The 22,564-nt window shown below is 45.2% G+C and overlaps 1 protein-coding gene across 4 annotated transcripts; it reads right to left on the reverse strand.

The window, feature by feature from the left end:
• Positions 1–719: 719 nt before the first annotated feature.
• Positions 720–8,542, reverse strand: TLCD3A (TLC domain containing 3A). 4 transcript variants are annotated; one of them, XM_059148583.1, is made up of 5 exons: positions 8,411–8,542; positions 7,903–7,986; positions 4,286–4,490; positions 2,862–2,957; positions 720–2,377 (listed from the first exon to the last, which is right to left on the reverse strand). In XM_059148583.1, the coding sequence occupies exons 1-5, from the start codon at positions 8,530–8,532 to the stop codon at positions 2,108–2,110; spliced, it is 777 nt and encodes a 258-aa protein (XP_059004566.1). In that variant the 5' UTR covers positions 8,533–8,542; the 3' UTR covers positions 720–2,107. The 4 variants fall into 4 exon arrangements, with proteins under 4 accessions (XP_059004566.1, XP_059004567.1, XP_059004569.1 ...); XM_059148584.1 differs by lacking the exon at positions 7,903–7,986 and having other exon boundaries at positions 8,411–8,536; XM_059148585.1 differs by lacking the exons at positions 720–2,377; positions 2,862–2,957 and adding an exon at positions 6,526–6,580 and having other exon boundaries at positions 4,298–4,490.
• Between the last annotated feature and the right edge of the window lie 14,022 nt (positions 8,543–22,564).

Genomic DNA, 22,564 nt, shown 5'->3' on the forward strand with positions numbered 1-22,564 from the left:
GTGTCAGGGAGTAGACTAATAACCTAATATTAGTCTAACTAATATTAACTATATTAACTAATATTAACTAACTAATATTAGTAGACTAATAATGGAGGACTTCTGCCATGGAGTTTGAGCTCCATTTAGTGGATGCGGGAGGGGCTGTTTTGTAACAGTCTGGTAAACACCAGAGATGGGTTTAAAGTCTGGGTATAATTATCTTATGCCTGGGGGAGGCTGTCATGGTTTTCAAGACTGAGTGGCAGCAGTCAGTGGTGTACACAGGGCCTTAAATATGGGGCCTTAATGTATCCAATGTCTATCACAGAACTAGGAGAACTATTGGTAGAGGTGTTTGAGAGGCAAGGAGGGAAAAAGGATATGCCCCATCACTTTCATATGCTTAACTCTCACAATAAAGCATTATTCTGGCTCCCTTCCAGCTCCTAACTGGGATTCACATAGGAAGGGAAGATCATGCCAAGAGCTGCCTGACCACTGGGCTTGAACTCTAGGACCCGATGAGGTACTCTTGGAACCCCAGGAACATGTTAGAGGGAGGTATGAGCTAGGCCCTTCTGAATGCTGAAGGTGTGACCACACCCCAACTTCTGCCAGTTGTGTGGTGTATGTGAACACAGACCAGAAGCCAGAGCTCACAGCAGAGATTCCTGTCAGGTCACAGGATGGGTCTGAAGAGAAGTCGATATTGATGTATTTCACAAATGAGAAGAAGCTGGGAAATATTAGTGCACTTTAATCACCACAGGGGTGATTTATAAAGACAGACTGACAGTAAACAAAAACGGTAAAAAAAAAAAAAATTACAGCATTTGACATTTTTTAAATGGCACCCATTAAAGACAGAAATAGAATTTGAGACACTGTTACATACTCAGTACTTTGCAAGTTCATGGACAACAGTGAGTTCAAAGGCACTTTAAAACTTCTAGATTTTTACTACCATTTGAAAAACAAAAAACTTCATGGTAGCAGTTTCTAAAAACCCATCCTAGTGGATAGGGAACAATTAGTGTTGGCACCAGAGGATCCTATCTGCAAATGGTAGATGGGTCAGTCCACAGGACATGTTTTGGCCAGGGAGCTCTTGCATTCTTGTTCCCCAGCCTTCTGCGGCAAGGTGGCAGTACGCTTCTGCGGGAACAGGCTTTGTAACAGAAGCTCTGGCTTAGCAGGAGGCAGCCTGGAGGATACCTCTCACAGTTTAGGATACAGAAGCCTGTTAACACATCCTATGAAAGGGACAATGTCAAAGTAGGGGGGTTACCTGGGAAAGAGCTTGCTAGGCACCACGTCCCTTTACCCCTGCAGTTTTAACAACAGCATCCTGTGCGTGTGGACATGATGAAAGCTGGGTTTGAGGGGACATAAGATAGGAATAGGATTTGTGACGGGACAACAAGCTCACAAGTTTGACATTAGTCTTCCCACGTCAGCCTGTAATGGCGCAGACCCATCGGCCTCCTGACCCACTCAAGTGTTCCCTTCCCTGCTTTGCTCCCCTGCCAGGAAGACTTCTGAATGGAAGTCAGTGGACATGGGAATTCAACGTTGGCACGTGGATGACAGGATGAGTTACCTAGTAAACAGTAAAAAACTACCTACCCACAATGATTTTCCCAGGCCAACATCACAAGAATGTATTTCAAGAACTGAGTTCATCACTTGTTACTGCTGGTCCAGTGAGTATAGATGTTGCCCTGAGTGGTAGGAAAGGTGGGTAGCCGCCAATATTCGGGCCAGGCAGATGCCCGGACACTTAGCACCCTGGTCTACCTGTCTCCACACCCCATGCTTCTACCTCCCAGAACCCTGGAGGTAAGACCCAAGGAGGGATCCTTCGGCTTTTCATTAAAACTGCCTTGCTGCCAGTGGAGGTCTGACAGGATCCAGTCACTGTTACTTAGAAAAAAGTGCTTTGGCCAAAGGGGCAGGTTAGAAGAGGGAGATCAGATGACTATCCTTTAGAAAAACTCAAACCCGGCTGCTCATCAATACCCAAAAGCCTGAGGCCAGCCAGGGCACAGTCTGGTCCATGGGAATACTGCGTGGAGGCGGCAGTGAGTGTGAGGCGGCACCCTCACTGCCTGACCCCCAGGAGCACTTAGCCATCCTTTTTGGCTGGGAGGCTGTCAAAGAGCCGGGTTGCCTTCTTGCACAGCAGAGAGAACCAGTAGATCTGGGGAGCGATGAGGAAGCCATTGGCCACATTGCAGTAGAAGGGAATACGGGATGGCACCTGGAGTAGGCTTAGTCCCTGCTGTTGGCCATAGGACCAGTACATGAAAGGGAAAAGGAGGATCCGACAGGAAAGGAAGGTGGTCAGCGTGAGGATTCCGTTCACTTTGTACAGAAGGGTGTGTTGCTGCTTCAGCTGCAGAAGGAAGGGGAGGAGAGAGCCATTAGCGCCACGCCGTGCCTTCCGTGCCTTCCGGGAGCGACCGGCCCAAGGCCCACGGCAGAACAGCCACACAAAGCTGTGTGTGTTCTGACACCTATGGCAAAGCTGGCTGAGTGCTGCTCTCTTTCTGTGTGCACACAGGCTCGAAGTTTTTCCGACAGTGATATGAACTTGGCCTAAGCCACCCAGCCGAGAGGCACACAAGAACAGTGGATTTAACAACAAGAACAACAACAAAACAAAACAAATCTGGCCTGGAAAAAATACCTAAAAAACTGTATCAAATGTGAATCAAAAGTACAATGTCACCCCCACAGGCTCAGAAGACCAACTGACCTTTGCATCTGTTGAAGGGGGTCCTGTCCCACCATTCCTAGCGCTATGGGATTCCCACACACCCCCAGTCAGCCGCGGGCCAGCTTCCTCCCACCACCAAGGCCCCATCATCCATACGTGCCTGAATCAGGACTCGGCCCAGCGACACAAACGGAGTGCTCAGTTCTGCCATGAAGATGCAGCCGACAAAGAAGTCCCCCAGGTCTCCCCTGAGCCTCTACAGAAGAAAAGGGAAGGAAAGGGAAATAAGCTGCTACTGGACAGGGGAACCATGAGACCATGGGAAAGGGCAATGCTAGAGGAGCGAGTAGACACCTGGTTGGTAGTCTTCGGCCTCCACAGCTGTAGCGCTTGGAGGGTCAAACCCCCTTGGATCCAGAGGCAACTCAGAGGTCAGGGGATCGCATCACACCAAGCTTTTTCTGAAATCCAATGTCAGCCGGAAGGAACCCTGTAGCCTACTTTTGGGTATCTAACTTAGTCATGCCAAGGGCACTTGGCCAGTTTAGTTCAACAAAATATGTGCCAGGCCCTGTGCTAGATGTCAGGGTCCCAGAGCAACCAGGAAAATCTTTGTTACGAATGTAATGTACTCCCACCACTCCTTTTATCTTGTCAGAAAAAAATAGGATAGTGGAGAAGGACCGCTTTGTCACTTACTACCACAATAAGTAAGCTCTTAGAGCCCCAGCTGCTTCATCTCTGGTATAGGGCGGAGAATATCTAATTGTCATTTCTAATACTTCAAATTATTAGTAGAAAGCGATGAGCTTTGCAGTCCAGAAGCTGTCACCTGGTAGGCACTTAGGAATTAATAATTTCCTTTCTGCATTCCCGTCTCTCTCACTCAGGGCAGGGGGAAGAGGGGGATGGGCAAATGGACTCGAGGAGAAATTCTAAGGCTATCTGCTTTGAGAGTGGGTTTTTGTGACATCAACATGGCACATACAGTACTCTCTGACAACGTTAGAGCACTTCACCAGTCGAATGAGCTACTCTCATTTTTTTTAAAAAACAATCTGGGGTCGCCTGGGTGGCTCAGTGGGTTAAGTCTCTGCCTTCGGCTCAGGTCATGGTCCCAGGGTCCTGGGATTAGGCCCCGCATCGGGCTCTCTGCTCGGCAGGGAGCCTGCTTCCTCCTATATCTGCCTGCCTCTCTGCCTACTTGTGATCTCTGTCAAATAAATAAAATCTTTAAAAAAAAAAATCTGTATGTTGTTTTGTATTGTATTGTATGCTGCTTTTATATTGTATAAACTAAAGACAGGGCCTCTGGCAGAACCAGGGAATCACAGAGGGCTAGGGTACTGCATAAAGGAAAGTACTGGTAGGGAGGATCAGCGACATTGCAGACTGCATTTTTTCCCCCCACAGTATCTGCCGGGGAGGCTTTACCAGGGAAGGAGTGGGCAAAGGACAGTGGGTGTGGAGGAAGGGGAAAGAAAGAGGGACAATCCAGGCTCGCAAGTACTGGTCAAAGACACCCAGTCTAACAGGAGGAGACGAGGGACTGAGTCGGCTGTTGGCTGTCTGGGAAGGCCATACCTGGGCAACTGGCACAAGGACAAACAGAATGACTGCGTGGTGTGTGATCATGAGGCGGTTTTTGCACAGGAAGTTTCGGAAGGTGGCGAGGGAGTGTCCGCGGTTCTGGTCTCTGGTTCGGTACCACTCACAGAGGTACATAGCGTAGGAGTCATAGACCATGTATGGAATCAAGAACCAGACATACTCTCGGGCAAGCCAGTGCCTAAAAGAAAGCGTATGAACAGTCCATGAGATGATGACAGATGTCAGTTTTGTACCTAAGTGGCTGTTTTCACTCCAAACGCTTTACAAGGAAGACTCTGACAGTGATAAATAAGGCGAGTGAAGATTTTTCTCTCAGTTACAGGGCCAATTACTAGGTGTCAGAGGCAGAAAGCTGGGACTCACTCAGCACCAGGTGTTTCAGTACCAGCTGTCACCATTTCCCTGATTTAGCCCTTTCGAATGCATTTTCTGATAAAAGCTAACTTTGATATAGATATCTCTACAAATGATTCATTAGCCCCACCAAGAACTTGTTCAGAGGTGTCCCAAATGCCCAATCCAATATTTCCAGTTTAACTCTACTTAGTTGCTCAATAGTTGGGAGTTTCCTCACATATTTGCTCGCAACCCCACTTTCGGAAGTTTCTGGGAAGCTACCCTGACCGTGGGTAACTGCGTGGGTAATTACGTGGGTAATTCTGTGGCTAATCCCAAGTCCACTCATTAAGAAAAATACATCTGGAAAGGAGCCCAGAGCTCAAGGACTACCTTACAGCAGTCAGATATGAGCAGAGAAGCTCTGACAAAAGACAGCATTCCCCTTTACTTGCCCAAAGGGGTTTATTCCATATTTGCAGGGTCGAAGCTGACTGTTTAGCACAGGCCCAGAACAGATTAGAAGGAAAGTCTCCAATGTCTACCATTTTGTTCCCAAATGAGAAATAATCATTCTACAGAAAAAGGAGAAAATCAAAACAGAAATCATATACTCTCGCTGAGAAGGATTAGCTTCATTCAATTGTCACATTTTTACTGAGCACCCCTGAGTCAGCGAGAAGAAACAGTTTAGTTTCATGGTTCTCAAACTACCTGAACCCCAGAATCACCTGAGTGCTGGTTAAGGACTCTACTCCCCAGAGCCTCTACCTGCACGGCCTCGCGAGCTCAAGTTTGTATTTTTAACTCTGTTTCCGGTGATTTCCTAAGAAGCCAACCCACTGAACTGCAACACTGGCAATATATTCCAGAGAGGGTGCCATTCAAATCCCTGTTCCTGAACGAGTCCACACTTCTCACGGCATGACTGTATCATTAAGAAGCAATGAAACAGACAAACAAGTAAGTAATGGCAAATATACAAGATGTGCATGTGAATTCCTCAGCCAGGTTCCATTGGGCAACAAAGATATGGCAATATTTATTCTACTGCTCATCTATGGCCTCCAGTTGCTTTCCTGAAGCAATTCCAAGCACAATAACTATGAAGAACTACTAAGCTTAGCTGAAATGCAACTGATCCCTCCCCTCCAGAGGTACCTGGGATTTTGATATTTTGCACAACCGATTCAACGGGATGTGAAATTGTGGCTGATAGGCAGGACTCTCCAAAAACTTATCAACAAGAGGTCTGGATTATAATCTTAACTGCCACCAGCCGGGGACTTAACTTTCTTTGTAGCATCGAGATAATAATTCTTGTTTTTTCCTTCCCTGACAAAGTTCTTGTGTGGATTAAAAAACTAGAAGTGTGAATGTCCTTTTGAATGTAAAAAGCACTATCCAAATATAAGTGTTTAAACTGCTAAAACTGCACAGGATTTTTAGCCCTTTTGGGGATCTGGACTGCTTTAAGAATCTCCTGAAATCTCTAGTCCCACACCATATTATGCATATAATTTGGGGGGATTTATAAATACATATTCTGTGTGAAGACATAAAATGGAAAAGCATATAATAGGGGCGCCTGGGTGGCTCAGACGGTTAAGCATCTCCCTTCAGCTTTGGTCATGATCTCAGGGTCCTGGGATGGAGTCCCATGTCGGGTTCCCTGCTCTGGGAAGAGTCAACTTCTCCTTCTGCCCTCCCTCTGCTTGAGTGCGGAAGCACATACACTCTCAAGTAAGTAAAATCTTTTTAAAAAAGAAAGAAAAGGCATACGATAGAAAAATATTTGAGTGTACAGTCTACGAACCCCAAAAGGCCTCCCCCCCCCCAAGATGATCTAGGTGCCTTTAAAACATGCTTATACATACATGCAAAGGCAGAGGGCACAGAGATGTGTCTGTCTCCATTTTGTGACCAGCAAATCTAAGGCATAAAGATACAGAAAAGGAGGAACCTAAAAACCAAACTCAGGTGTGCCACCATGATCCAGCCACTAAAAACAGAGCTTCTGAGGGGAAGACACAACAGGGGTCCTACAGAACTAACGGTGTGCAAACATCTGAAATATATAGTGGTTGCCCAATGCCTGCCCTCATATCAGCTCAAAAAAATACTGCAAAGTCACATTTGTCACTTTAATCTTTGCAAAAGAGGCAGATTTCAAGCTTAATGTGACAGAGTGGGAACAGTGAGAGAATTTGTTGCATGATCAGAAAATGCTCAATGAAAATAAAAAATTGAACCCAGCCAAGCAAATGCTGTTAGCCTTTGGTATATGCAGTCAAAATCAACTGACCTATCTTCTCTTGGCATCTATCATTCATTGCCAGTAGCTGGTTTTGTTTAAAAGAGGCACAGGAAGGAAAGCACAAAAGTCACAACGGAAGGACTAATCCCAAGATTCAGACACTAAATTTGCAGACCACAGAGAAATGGATACCCAGCTCCTGCTCCCATCCCTTTCCATGCTCAACTGGTAAAAACCAAGACACTTTGCAGAATCGACAAGAAATGGACTAGGAAAGGCTATGAGACATTCCCTGCACATTTGACTACCACTCTTTAAGGAAGAGAAAGAGTGGTTCTAGGAAGACAGGTGAAAACAATGGCTTTTTAGGAATAAGCTGGGGCGGGGGCACAACTGCCCAGGTCTAAACACTTTACAAAGTACACTGGTCTTTATGATTTGTTTCACTGGTTGCACATTTCCTGACCTGCCTGGGGACTGAGCTGTAATTCAGGTACAGTTCAGTTTCCTAAAAGCCCTAGAAACCTTTTTTCATTGCCTTTAGCAAATCCAGAGGAAACACGGGAGCAGCCCTTGTAAAGAAAGGGTTGGTGGATTTGTCCCTTTTCCACAGAGGGTCTCTGCTAACCACCCTTGGCCAAAGAATGCCCCAGAGCAGGGATCTAGTGAAATCATTTAAAAGACCCAAAGGCCAGACGCCCCCTCCAAATAATTCTCACACTTAGGTGGCTCATAAAGAACTTGAATCAGTGGGCCACCTTAAATCAGACTCAGACCCTGTCATTCTCTAGCACGTCTTCAGTTTACTTTCTCTGAAGTGGGCGAGGCTGAAAGAGGTAAAGAGAGAGGAGGGGCTAATTATGGGGCCAAGATTCTCCCATCAGCTACCCAACCGCCTGTGCTGATAAAGGACTAGCGCCTGGGAGCCACTCAAACGTGGAAACTTCGAAAAAGTTCAGCGCTGTCATTGGTGCTTCCACCTGGCATTGGATGTTACCTGTCCGTGATCACGTCGCTACAGGAACGGATGATGACGATCCCTGACCCGGTGGCCAACACAGCCTGCACTGAAGAAACCAGCCTAACGTGCGGCAGAAAAGAAAAGGGGGGTGGGATCCAGTCCAGCGGACAGCATAAAGCCCAGAGCCTTCAACCTGCCTCTCCCCAGGCTGCCAGGGCGGTGAGGGAGAGCCTCCGGCCGCCGCCGCGCTCCTGACCCCCAAAGCAGCTGGCAGACGTGGACCAGCCGCTTCCCGCCCGGTCCGGACCCGCGTGGGCGCCCTCCATCCTCCTCCCTCTCTCCCTCCCCGCGAGGACGCCGGGGTCTTCCGAGAGCTCCGGCCAGCGCCCCGGAGGGGCAAGGCACCAGGGAAGCAGCCCCCTCGCTTCCTGTCGCCCCCCTTTTCCGCCCTCGGCGCGGCGCAGGGGCGGGCGCCGGCGGGTCGGGGCGGCGGGCAGCCCGCGCGCGGCCGGGTGCGGCGGACGGCGCCCGGCCTCGCCCCTACCTGGTGCTGATCATCACGCAGTCGGAGTCGCTCCAGGCGGGCCGCGCGCGCCGCAGCCCCCAGGTGCAGAGTGCGAAGAGCCCCGGGAAGAAGAGCGAGCCCGAGGCCAGCGTCAGCAGCATGGGTGCTCCGGGGGTCGGTCGCCGCGCTCGGCGCCCTCGGCGTGGCTCAGGTCGGCTCTGCGCGACTCCCGGACTGGCGCGGCCCGCCCGGCCCTATTTCTACCCTCCGCCCTCCGTCCCCGCCCCGGCCCCGGCCCCGCCGCGACTCCGGCAGCCGCCGGGCGCTGGCCCCGAGCCCACAGCGCCACTCTCCGCGTGACCAGGCCGGCAGCCGCGATAGGCGCGGGCCGGCCGGGCGGGGCGGGGTCTCGCCGCCGCCGCCCCTGGGCCGCGAGGCTTCCCCGGGTTCCCCCGGCCGGCCGGAGAGCGGGCGGCGGCGGCGAGCTGCAGCCCCGGAGGTTCCGAAGGCGCCGACGCCGCGCCCCGCACGAGCCTTCCGAGCGGCCGCGGGGAGGCCGAGGCTCCCCGGGCTTCTGTTCCGTCACCGCGGACGCGTCCCCCTCCCGGCGGGACCGACCCGGCCGACGGAACGCCCTGCACCTGCCCCCACTGCCCTCCTTGGCTTCCCAGCCCCAGGCGAAGGCAGCGGCGTGGGGGAGGCCCCGAGAAAGTCCGGGAGAAAGATGCCTTCGGCCGAGCCCCCCACACCTCCCCCGAGGGCCCGGTCATCTCTCTTTGGCAGAAGGAAGGAGAGGACGGGCGAGCTTGCGGCCATGCCCGCCTGGCTTATCTACCAAGCACTTTTGCGTCCAAACGGGAGTCTTAAGGAAATGATCCCTCTGTAGGCCACAGAAGGCTTTTCCGCGTCCTGCCAACTGGTGCAGTTCCTCCAAGGGGGCGGGGGTCGCTCCTCAAAGCTCTAAATCATGCTAGGGAACCCAGTAGTCCCTCTCTCCATCCGCCTAGCGAGGTGGAATACCAAGTCTGCAGACTTTCTGCAGCACCGCGGTACAGCCTCTTGCCTTCGGGTCAAGATCCTAGGCAGTCTCCGGGACTACTGACAACGTTTTCTTTTTTGAAAGTGCTCCATCCAGGTGCCGCAAACCTGAATGGGTTGGAAACGAGTCATCTTCACTCAACACCAGTCACATGGGCCAATACAGTAGCTTCAACATTATTGGCTTCTCTCCCTCTTGGGACTTCCCAACGTTTTACTTTGCTTTGGTCTCTATCATCCTCCGCTAACATGGGCCGGAGGAGGGGGGAGACAATTAATTCACTTATGCCTACTGCGCTTGGAAGGCTCTGTGGGTCTCTTCCCATCATCACCATGCAAAATCCTGAGGAAAGCCCTGTAAGAGGACTGTGTGAAACAGTGGGGCTCAGCCTCTCTAAGCCACTCTCTAAGCCACTGTTTACTGATTTGTGAAAGGACAAGACTAAACTAAAAGCTCTTTAAGGTTCTTCCAGTTCTAAATTCTTACGATTCTGTGACTTTTAAAAGATAACAGATGATTGCAAATAGATGCCAATTACATTTCTCTAACACGGCAGTTACTGATGTAGAAGCAGACATAAACACAGCTTTAACATCTTACATATTGTTGAGAGATTTAATCAACTTTAAGGAAACAGAATACCCAAGGGAAAATCTGAAATTTCTTCCAATTAGGGTAACATCTCTAACTCCCAAATTCACTGGTAACATACTTGGTGAACTGAAAAAGACACTTCAGTATGGTAGCAAGATATCCGGCAAATACAAAGCTTTCTGTATTTTCACATTTGCATGTGGACAAAGGACAGCTAAGTGTAAACTTTTCGTGGTCTCCAAAACAAATGCTTATGCATTGCGCTTTCTATTCCCTACCTTTTTATCCCAACCACCTCCAGCTCCAGCTCCAGCTTTTCCAGAGGGATAAGTGGTTACCAGTCTTCCCTGCCTTCTCTCCTTAGGGATCAGCGGACGGACCAAGGATGCTAACACGTTTAAGTCGTCGGAACCCGTCTAGTCCCTATGCAAGAAGTTGTCTGTACAGCTCTTAAGGAGTCTATGAAATGAAAACAAAATAACTTAGGTTTCACATACAGAAAATAGCGAGTCAAGTCAGTTTCCAACACCGGGTTCACGTTGTCACCAGAATGTTAAGCTTGAATCACCAGAAAGCCAACAAGCATAAATACGAGCCTTGGTTTTTCAACCCCTTAGGCAAATGACAAAGTCTTTTTAACAGAAACTTCTACTCATCCTTCAAAAGTTTTGGGTTGTGTTTCCTTCTCCAGGAAGGTTTCTATCTATCTGGTTTTTTGGGGCACATTTATAAATGTCCCTCTAGATCACTAATTGTTAGCTCTTTGAGACAGGACGATTTCTTTTCTTTTTGATTTCCAAGTTAGGCCTGGCACATTCCCAGTGCTCAAGAAACATTGATACTTTTCAAAGCTAATATTTAGTGAATATTTACTATGTGCCAGGCACTGTATCAAACATTTTACAAGCATTATCTCATTGGATTGGTCACAAAGAATCTATCTTCTGTGTGTGTGTGTGTGTGTGTGTGTGTGTGTATGTGCGCGCAAAATAAGACCTAGAGCAATGAAAAAAAACTGGCCCAAGTTCACCTGGTGGGTGGCAGAGTTGGGATTTGAACTCATTACTTTCTGCTTTCAAGGTCAGTGTGCTTAATGACTACACTACCTTCAAACTTGGTAAGCAAGGGAAGAGTAGTTGTTTTTCACAACATAGTTTCTGATTAATAACCACTGTTCCTAATTGTTTCCTCATAAATTTAAATGTGTGGACTGCACTTTATGGGTTCTGATGCTGCTGTTATTAATATCATTTCATATTTATATATGCCTTTACAATTTTTCAAATCACTTTCATATATATTAATCTCACTTGGTTCTCAAAATGACCTGGTGAGGAAGGTGAATATATTACTTCCTTTCTTAGATGAAGAAATCGAGGAGCGAATGGTAAACTGACAGGCCACTCTATGACATGGCAAGGCTCAAGTTAGAACTGAGGGCTCCTGACTGATGTTCAGGGTGATTTAATCTCGTAGACTTGGGATTTAAGGAGTTTTTAGTTATGTCTCTTAGGTGGATTTTGATAGTGAGGTTGGAGTTACCAGATGTTAGTTAAGAGAAGACTCACTTGCAAAGTGAGAACTCATTTACAAAATTCCCTTGAATGGGAATTGATCAAGCTCCAAGTGTGGGAGAGCCATGGTGGGATTCCTCTGGTTTCTACCCTATCTCTTCCATTCCTTTAAACCCTGATCTGGATACCATTAGGGGATAGGATAGCAGAACTCTCCCCCATTCTGTTCCCTGGTTTCTCTAGACTTAAACTGAAAATACCGTATTTACTTTTACAAGACTCTGAGAATAGCCAGGTGAATGCCAAAAAGATGTGCAATGTGTGGGTTGCTAGCCTTGATCAAGGACATTTTCTTCCTATCCAGAAAAATGCGTCAAGGAAAAACAACTGAGATTCACACATAGGACCTCCTCATTTCGAGCTCCAGGACTGAGAGACCTTGGAGGTCTCTAGCCACCCATTTACTTAAAAAAAAATCGTAACAGAGAAAAACTCTATTCTGAAATGAACTATTTTGCTTAGAACTGCACCTCATTTCTGTATTACAGGCTTTGGAAGCAGAGACAGAGCAAGAACAAGGGAGGAAATAAAATGATGGGAGACACGGAGATACAGCACAGGAAGATCCATCAGAAGACTGAGATCAGAACTGTTACGGGGAATAAAAGGGGCATGATCCAGCTCCTTTGACTCAGAAGAACAAGCAGAGAGACGGATCCAGAAACTGGAATTCACAACAAGGGGACAAAAGGGAGGCACTGTGAGACATAGAGAAAGGTAAAAGGAGGTGTACAAAGAGGAAGGAAGTGACAGCCTTTTATGGGAATAGCTGGAACCAACTGAAGCCATAATGCATTTGAAGTTCTACTGCACAAGGAAGGAGGCGCGGCTTGTTTTTAGGCCAGAATGTGGCAGGAGGAAGTTAATCAATTGCCTTTCTCCTCTTTCTCCTGTACTCTGTTTGCACTCCACAAGAATACCTGGTCAATGCGGCCTGGCATTGATATTTGTCTACATGTTTCCCCTGTGGACTGCGGGCCTCTCTAAGGGGCAAGGCAGGGCCTGTCGGTTCAGAAGGCAGCCATGACACACAGCGCAGCGGGGAGCGTGAGGAGGCTTGAGTTCCAGCGATGGCCCTGCTTCACGTAAGCTGGGTGACATGGGGAAAACTACTTAACCTCTCTCTAAGATATGGGTTCCTCTACCGACCTCACAGGGTGGTTACGAGAATTAGATGAGAGAATTTCAGAAATACGTGTAAACTATGTGCCGGACGGGGGCAAGGGACCCTTCATTATCTTGGTTCCCTGCAACACAGTTACTGGCTGTTGAAACTTCTCAGTAAACATGGATTGGATTGAAGACGATCTAGGTAGGCCTGGCCTTAGCCAGCTTCCAGGCTGCCGCTTCCTCGGTTTTATCCTGGACTATTTGCAAAAGCAAACTCTAAGTCTAAGAGGCACAGTCACACCCCAAGCACGTGGTTTCTACAAACAGTGACCACAGCTGCGCACCACAGGGAAGTCCTCGCTCTGGTACACAGTGATAATGATCCCTGTCAATAAAGACCGTAATTTACACAAAGAACTGATTATATAGTACCTGCCTTTGTGTATTGCTTGTATTTTTAGGGCACTCTCACCTATTTCTTTTGCTGTTAAGTGCAAAAATTTGCTTGTCTGCAGAGAGTCACACCTAACTAAAAGTAGTGTGAGTTCCAAACTCAAGTTTAAGAAAATATTCAAGGGCATTGAACCATTAAGGAAATTACCTTTGAAATGAGTTAGAGCCAGAAAATTGCTGTGAACAAATTCAGCTGCCTTCCTAAATCATCAGATCAATAATTTTTAGTGACTTCATGTCTCATAAATAATTCCGTAGAAGGATTGTTTTGTTTACTCAACTAAACTCTGATGGTATTGTTATTTTTTTTAATCAAAAAATATGTCAGGGGCGCCTGGGTGGCTCAGTCTGTTAAACAAGTGACCCTTGATTCCGGCTCAGGTCATGATCTCAGGGTCATGAGATCCAGCCCCAGCATTAGGCTCTGCACTCAGCGAGGAGTCTGCTTGAGATTCTCTCTCTCCCTCTGCCCCTCCCCCTGCTCACGTGCATTCTCTAAATAAATTCTTTTAAAAAATATGTCAGGAAAAAAATATGTTAGAAAGAAAACATGCCCACTATGGAAAATAATCACAAATAATGCCATCACTGAGAGATATTACTCTCAGGTACTAGTATTTCGGTAAAATTCTTTTTTAAAAAATATTTTACTTATTTATTTGAGAAAGGGAGACACAATGAGAGAGGAACACAGCAGGGGGAATGGGAGAAGCAGAAGCAGGTTCCCTGCTTAGCAGATAGCCCAGTGTCAGGCTCGATCCCAGGACCCTAGGATCACGACATGAGCCAAAGGCAGACACTTAATGACTGAGCCACCCACGCGCCCAGGTAAAATTCTTCCCAGTCTTCTTTAAATGCATTTATTATATATATATATAATATATATTATATATATATTTTAAGATTCTATTTATGTATTTGACAGAGATCATAAGTAGACAGGCAGGCAGAGAGAGAGAGGGGAGGAAGCAGGCTCCCCGCTGAGCAGGGAGCCCGATGTGGGGCTTGATCCCAGGACCCTGGAATCGCAACCTGAGCCGAAGGCAAAGGCTTTCACCCACTGAGCCACCCAGGCGCCCTGCATTTATTATATTTTTGATTGAGATTGTGCCTTAAATTAATTTTGAATAATATTTCACTTGTAAGTATTTTCAATGTTATTAAAATCTTTACAAACTTCATTTTTTTAAAAGATTTTATTTATCTGATGGACAGAGAACACAAGTAGGCAGAGAGGCAGGCAGAGAAAGAGGAGGACGCAGGCTCCCCGCCGAGCAGAAAACCTGATGCAGGGTTCGATCCCAGGACCCCAGGATCACAACCCGAGCTGAAGGCAGAGTATTTAACCCACTGAGCCACCGAGGCGCCCCACAAACTTCATTTTTAATAAGTCAAAAGTTATTTGATTTTTGATTATAGACTATCTTTCAAAGTGGGTTATCACTTGTTTTGAAAGGAATTCTTAACTGGAGGAGAGTGGGTTTGAGCACAGATGTATATACCCTGGCACAAAAACATAGACAAGGTCTTCATCTGTTCTGGTAACTTCAAATTTAAAAATAGTTAAGAGCCGGGGCGCCTGGGTGGCTCAGTGGGTTAAGCCGCTTGAAGTCTGGAATTGTGATGCCTCCAGCTTTGCTTTTCTTTTTCAAGATTGCTTTGGCTATTCGGCTCAGGTCATGATCCCGGGGTCCTGGGACCGAGCCCCGCATCGGGCTCTCTGCTCAGCAGGGAGCCTGCTTCCCTTCCTCTCTCTCTGCCTGCCTCTCCATCTACTTGTGATTTCTCTCTGTCAAATAAATAAATAAAATCTTAAAAAAAAAATAGTTAAGAGCCCCATCCTTATTAGCATTCGGTTTATGTCTTTAAAGTGGGCGTGATAATATCTATAGAAACTCAAGCTGCTATGTAAGTATCTAGTTTTTGCTCTTTATAGGCTGAGCTCTATTAACCTATTTAGGAAACTGTAATTACGTAGGCCCTTGGTGCCTGTTTAAGCAATGAAGGAAACCCTTCTTTGCAAAGCTAAGTCTGTAGTGTCTTTTACCACACACAGGCAATTTCCACCCCAGACTTAATGACTTCTCAACAAGATTATGGCTGAAAATCTAAAAACAATGCAGAGGAAGCTAATTAGTTACAAGGAAGTAAGTTTCTTATTTAGGTCGGGATCTTTCTTATATACATAGCAACCAGAACCTTGGCTTCAAGCATGCTGGCCGAGGCTTATGTAGCAGCTGAGTGTCACCGCCCCCATCTGTGACCGACCTCACAGAATCACAAACTATTAATCGTGAGTCGAAAGGCTGAATAAACTGTTGAGTTAGGAGCCAGATTGAAATACATTTACCCTGGAGGTAGAGCAAGTTCCCATGTTGTGAGGTAACATGACCACGCTGCCCAGCACAGGTCTTAGAAAGATTCGGAAAGATTTATTATTATTATTATTATTTTTAAGATTTTATTTATTTGATAAAGAGAGATCACAAGTAGGCAGAGAGGCAGGCAGAGAGGGGGGGGGGGAGGAAGCAGGTTCCCTGTGGAGCAGAGAGCCCGACTCGGGGCTCGATCCCAGGACCCTGGGATCATGACCTGAGCCGAAGACAGAGGCTTTAACCCACTGAGCCACCCAGGCGCCCCATTTTTATTATTATTTTTTTTAAGATTTTTTTTTTTTAAAGATTTTTTTAAGAGTGGGAGAGGGAGAAGCATGCTTCCAGCTGAGCAGGAAACCCGATGCAGGGCTCAATCCCAGGACCCCGTGATTAGGACCAGAGCCGAAGGCAGATACTTAACCGCTTAACCAGCTGAACCACCCAGCATCCTGGGATTCAGAAAGTTTTAAATCCTACCGCAATGTGAAGGACAGGAAGCACTTGCTAGTCAAGACTCTGCCACTTTCCTTCTTTTGGGTGTTCTAAGTCCACTGTTTGTTTATACAGCATCTGTGGCTCAAGTGGCTCCTCTTTATATGTTTTCTTCTCTTTCAATTTTAAGAACCATGTTCATTCCAATCTGCTGCTGTCAAATACTCTACTGTTGGGGTTCTGGCCAATAGAGCAGCACACACATAAACCTTCAAAAATGATTTTAACATTGAAAAGAAAGAGAATATAGTAACTTATGAAGAAAAACTAAGAAAATCAACTGAAATATAGAATAAAAGAAGTGAGATAAAGTGGCTGGATACAAGATCAATCCACGAAATTAAACGGCTTTTCTATAAGCCAGCAAATATCAATTAGAAAATGTGACAGAAAAGGAAGACCATTTATAGTATTTTTAAAATTTTTAATTCCAGTACAGTTAACATATAGTATTATATTAGTTTCAGGTATAATACATTTTTTAAATTTATAAAATCTGTTAGAGGGGCGCCTGGGTGGCTCAGTCAGTTAAGCATCTGCCTTCGACTTGGGTCACGGTCCCAGGGTCCTGGGATTGAGCCCCACAGGGAGCCTGCTTCTCCCTCTCCCTCTGCTGCTCCCCCTGCTTGTACTCTCTCTCCCTCTGTCAAATAAGTAAATAAACAATCTTTTTTAAAAATTAGGGGCACCTGGGTGGCTCAGTGGGTTAAAGCCTCTGCCTTTGGCTCATATCATGATCTCAGGGTCCTGGGATCGAGTCTCACATTGGGAATCTCTGCTCAGCAGGGGGCCTGCTTCCTCCTCTCTCTGCCTGCCTCTCTGCCTACTTGTGATCTCTGTCTCTCAAATAAATAAAATCTTTAAAAATAAATAAATAAATAAATGAAAATTAAAAAAATAAAAAAAAATTGGTTAGTTTTAGGCCTAATAAGAAATATGCAAGACCCAAATGGAGAAAGCTACAAACCTTTACTGAAAGCTATAAAAGCCTAAACAAATGGAGAGCATGGTCCTAAAGGTAATATTCAATACCGTAAACATGTCAATTTTCCTCAAATTGATCGTTAAATTCAATACAATTCCAATGGAATTCCTAACACGGTTTTCATAGACTCAGAAAGCTCTTCCTAAAGCTCACAGGAATTAGAGAAAATGTGCAAGAATGGCCAAGAAATATTTGAATAAGGAACACTGGGGGGAAGGGAGGAATTTACAATATATCAAAACACCCTCAAATTATCGTAATTAAAATAGTGTAGAAGAAACAAATCCATGGCATAAGACAGAGTCCTGAACCAGACCCACCAAATTTAATATGTGGCAAACACATCATACTTGTGAAGAAAGGAAGGACTAAGAACACCACAGAAACCATTAGCCTTCCTTGGGAAAAAATAAAATTAGTTGAGTACTGTCCCTGCAGAACCTCATGACCTTATTTGGAAATGGGGTCTTTGCAAATTTAATTACAGTAAGGATTGAGGTGAGACTAGACTGGACTAGGGTAGGCCCTAAATTCATGAGAGTATCCTTATAAGAAACAGAAAAGGACACAGACACAGAAAAGAAGATGACGTGAAGGTGGAGTAAGAGATTGGAAAGATGAATCTATGAGCCAAGGGATGCCAAGGACTGGCTTCTCTCTCAAGGACAGTGTCTTCTCAGAGCACCACCCCCCACCACACACAAGGAATCAATCCTAGCAACACCTTGATTTCAGACTTTTCTAGCCTCCAGAACTGAGAAAATTAATTTCTGTTGTCAAAAGGCACTCAGCCTTTGGTAATTTGTTACAGCAGTCCCAGAAAACTAATACAATGCCACACACTAAACACAAACATAAATTTCAATATATAAAAGATTTAACATGAAAAGCAACATTATAGATATATCAGAAGAAAAGTTTGAAAAATATTTTTGGGCATGTGGGTGGTTCAGCTGGCTAAGTGACTGCCTTTGGCTCAGGTCATGATACCGAAGTGCCAGGATCAAGTACCACTTCAGGTTCCCGCAGGGAGTCTGCTTCTCCCTCTGACCTTACCCCCTCTCATGCGCGCATGCTCTCTCTCTCTCTCTCTCTCAAATAAATAAATAAAATTTAAAAAATATATATTAAAAAAAGAAAAATATTTTTATTTTTAGAATTCACAGTCTAGAGAAAGCCTTCCCAAACAAGGCATGAAACCCAGGTCGTCATATAGAAAAAGACAGATTTGTGTATGCTAAAAGCAAAATTGTACATCAAAGGGCACTAGTTACAAGTTAAAGACAAGTTAATAGTTTAGAAAAAAATATTTGTAGTATGTAGCAAAGTCAGGGTTAATATCCAGAATAGACAAAGAAATCCTATAAGTCAAGAAGAAACACAAATGACACAACAGAATTATTCAAATAATATAAACTGGAAATAAACAGAATACAAAAAGGCCAATAAAAGCTTTGTAAGTAAATATTTAAAAAACTGATAATATCCAGTGTACATAAAGACACAAGGACATAGGTACTTTTCTCAATACTGGTAGAAGTATAAATATGTGGGATGCCTGGGTGGCTCAGTTAGTTAAGCAATGGCCTTCGGTCATGATCCCAGGGTCTTGGGATCAAGTCCTGCATCGGGCTCCCTGCTTGGTTGGAAGTCTGCTTCTCCCTCTCCCACTCCCCCTGCTTATGTTCCCTCTCTCGCTTGTCTCTCTCTCTGTCAAATAAATAAATAAATAAAATCTTAAAAGAAAAAGGAAATAAAACTTTTAACTGCTTTTCCAATGTAAACCTAAAACATAGCCAGCTAAAACATTCTTGGCTGGTGGAGAAGGGATATCAACCGTGTTATCAGTGATTGTGAAACTGGAGAATATTATGTGTGGGAGGGTTGTTCACAAGATTTTTATGTTCAGCAGAAGGAGGCATGGATTTATAAAAGACATTAAAAATTTTTTTTAACTTTAAGAAATATTCAGGGCGCCTGGGTGGCTCAGTGGTTTAAGCCGCTGCCTTCAGCTCAGGTCATGATCTCGGGGTCCTGGGATGGAGTCCCACATCGGGCTCTCTGCTCAGCAGGGAGCCTGCTTCCTCCTCTCTCTCTCTGCCTACTTGTGATCTCTCTCTCTGTCAAATAAATAAATAAAATCTTTAAAAAAGAAAAAAAGAAAAAAAAAAAAAAGAAATATTCAGTGGGATCCCCCTGCCCTTAAAGTTGCATGCAAAATGTGCAAATGTGTATTTTTCTGGGGGAAAGGATCTACACAGAGTTCTTCATGTCCTCCAAGGGATCCAGACTCAAGAAAGATTAAAAGATACTGGACACTCAAAGGAGTCAGATACAATGAATCAATGGTAGCTACATTATGATTGTATTCGTTAGTTAATGTCAATTTTACAAAACTAATATTACTTTTGTTGTAAAGTTTAAGACTTACACAAAAGGGCTTGTCATTTTGGCCTCTATAATTATCACCTTGTTGAGTAGGTGAGGGAATTACTGAATGTGAACCCAATGTAGCCAATGTGGAAGGGTTCTAAAAACATCTGGGAGCTAGCGTGTATACATGACTGAATGCCTGAGCTATGATCGTGGGAACAGGGGAGCTGCTGAAGCTAGCTGGAGATTATGATCTGCTTAGCAAGAATGGGCATGCACAGAGAACCAGAGTACCAATCAAAACGAAACCAGGTATCCAGCCTATGGGAACAAGCAGAACACCTGAATTTCAATCAAGAATGAGCAGTGGTGTTCTGGATATTCAAAAAACTGAGGCTTGGTCAGCAAAAGACTGTATCGTCATGAAAAGCTGTGTACTAAAAATAGTCCTTAAAGGAAAGCCAAGAAAACATTTTTCGAATAAGATTTCTTGCAGAAATCAAACTGCATCCCCCCATTACAAGTTGATGTGGGAACTCTGCCACCCATAGTGATAATAGGATCTGCGTGTGATGGGGTTTGAGGAGTCCTAGGAGGCATTTTGGAAATTTGTAGGGAGTATTTTTAGTTAAGACAACGTTGGCAAGGGGCTATGCTACTGGCTCAGTAGGTAAGGATCAGATCATTCAGACATGTTGCAGGTTTTTTGTTTTTTTGGCAGCGGGGGGAGGGTTGGCAAGAAATTTCACAAAAAACTCAGGTGTTTAGGGGAAGGTCATTATGGAGGGGGGGGAAGGTTATTATGGAGAGTGAAGGTCATTATGGAAGGGAAGCTTAAATGAAGAACCATACTGTCTTGATCTTATAAAATAACATACTCTGCATGATGTCCACTTAATGTAGTACAGCTACTTCGAAAACAGTGAAACCAGTTGCAAATACAACAGGGTATTGGGGACTCCTTTTAACTGAGTCAGAAAGAAATGCTAAATTGACAGGCACATGAAATTTAGAGACCTCACTGGGTTTCATTAACAAAGGCTATTTTTTTTTTAAAAGATTTTATTTATTTATTTGACAGAGAGAAATCACAAGTAGTCGGAGAGGCAGGCAGAGAGAGAGAGAGGGAAGCAGGCTCCCTGCTGAGCAGAGAGCCCGATGCGGGACTCGATCCCAGGACCCTGAGATCATGACCTGAGCCGAAGGCAGTGGCTTAACCCACTGAGCCACCCAGGTGCCCCAACAAAGGCTATTTTAAAACGACTTAATACTTTCATCTATAGACTTAGCTTTGTTTGTTTGGTTGGTTTGTTTTATGGCATAATGAGAAATGTTATAAGAATTCTTTTGGGGATTACTGGTGGTTGTTGTCTTTTTTTTTTTCCCCATTTTATTTTGATGCTGTCCTCAGACATGCATACCACAAACCCCCTGTGGCCTATCCTTTTGCCAATCCACCCTTTCTCCATTGCCCATTAAAAGACAGGGTCTCTGAGGTATGTGAATGTGTTTTAAGTATTAGAGACTAAATTTATGTATAAGGTAAAACTTCAAGTGATAAAATATGTTTTCTGTCACCAGCTATACCCCATCCCACAGGGGCAAAACACTTTTTTTAAACTGAGCTCCTTTGTGACAATATCACAAGCTCCTTTTTTTCATATCCAAACTTCTATATGTAAACGTCCATATTTTATCTTAAGACCGTATAAGCTGTCTTTCCTGACTTCTTCCACTTTCCTCTTCTGCTAATCATAAATAAATCAGTCTAGCCCATTACTTATCTTTTTTTTTTTTTTTTTTTTTTTTTTTTAAGATTTCTTATTTATTTGACAGAAAGAGAGATCACAAGTAGGCAGGCAGGTGGCGGGGCGGGGAGCAGGCTCCCTGCTGAGCAGAGCCGCTGGTTCCTAGGACCCTGAGATCATGACCTGAGCCGAAGGCAGAGGCTTAACCCACTGAACCACTCAGGCACCCCTAGCCCCCCTTTTTAAGGCACCTGGGTGGCTCAGTGGGTTAAAGGCTCTGCCTTTGGCTCAGGTCATGCTCCCAGGGTCCTGGGATTGAGCCCTGTAGCACCAGGCTCTCTGCTGAGCAGGGAATCTGCTTCCCCTGCTCTCTCTCTGCCTGCCTCTCTGCCTACTTGTGATCTCTGTCTGTCAAATAAATAAATAAAATCTAAAAAAAAAAAAAAAATATATATATATATATATATATATATATATATATATATATATATATACCCCCCTTTTTTGGAAGGGGGAGGGGCAGATGGAGAAGGAGAATCCTAAGCAGACTCCATGCCTAGCAGAGAAACCAGAGCAGGGTTTGCTCCCACAACCCTGACACCATGATCCCAGCTGAAATGAAGAGTCAACACTTAACCGATGGAGCCACCCAGGTGCCCTATTAATGCCTTCTTTGAAAACCTAGTGTCCACCTATATTTGTTCTTTTATCTTCTTACACTTTTTTTACTGTGCAACTCTCCTAAACTCAAGCTCATGTTCACTACTAATATCTGCAGAGAGGGAGAAAAGAAATCACTGAGTTGGGAGCTTTGGAATAGGAAGGCTAGGGGAGTGTAATTGAGAGTTGACAATGGATGCATAAAAGGATATCAGTGGAAATTGGGACAGCACGAATATGGACTGGAGATGGCCCATCCTCATTGCTTGACTGGCTACAATAATGCACGCTGCTCAGAAGCAAAGAAAACAAAAATGAGAGGACTAAGGCTGATGGCAGGCATGCTAAACTTGATCAGATCACTTCTCTGCTTACAATCCTTCAAAGGTTTCCCATTCCTCAGCATGACCTTCAGGAGCCTCGGTCATCTGGTACCAGATATTTCTCTAGCCTCCCCTTGTACCATTCTCCCCTTAGCTTTCAAAGTCTCCCCCCCGCTGCAGCCAATTTCTTCTAACCTAAAGGCTTTTGCATGTACCATTCCTTTCATCTGTCACCTCCAATTCTTCCCACTCCCCACCCTTTGCTTCAGCTTAAAAATTAGTTCCTCAGAGAAGCTTTTCTGACCCCCAAATCCAATCCAGACACTCTATCAAAATAGTCTTTTGATATATGTCTTGTCTTCCATTAGACCTATCGCAGTTATGTTTATTTGTATGAATACCCTTTCAGACATGGAAATAGCCCTGTGGAGGCAGGCAATGGGTTTACTTTGTTGATTGCTAAATTC

Source organism: Mustela lutreola, chromosome 15 (genome assembly GCF_030435805.1).
Source record: "Mustela lutreola isolate mMusLut2 chromosome 15, mMusLut2.pri, whole genome shotgun sequence".
Classification (NCBI taxonomy): Eukaryota; Metazoa; Chordata; class Mammalia; order Carnivora; family Mustelidae; genus Mustela; species Mustela lutreola.

Bases quoted from the DNA above. Each gene is read 5' to 3' on its own strand.
- TLCD3A (XM_059148583.1), bottom strand. From the start codon at position 8,532: ATGCTGCTGACGCTGGCCTCGGGCTCGCTCTTCTTCCCGGGGCTCTTC. The intron at 7,987-8,410 runs GTAGGGGCGAGG...GCCGCACGTTAG, and splicing joins TGCGTGATGATCAGCACCAG to GCTGGTTTCTTCAGTGCAGG. The intron at 4,491-7,902 runs GTAACATCCAAT...GCTTTCTTTTAG, and splicing joins AGCGACGTGATCACGGACAG to GCACTGGCTTGCCCGAGAGT.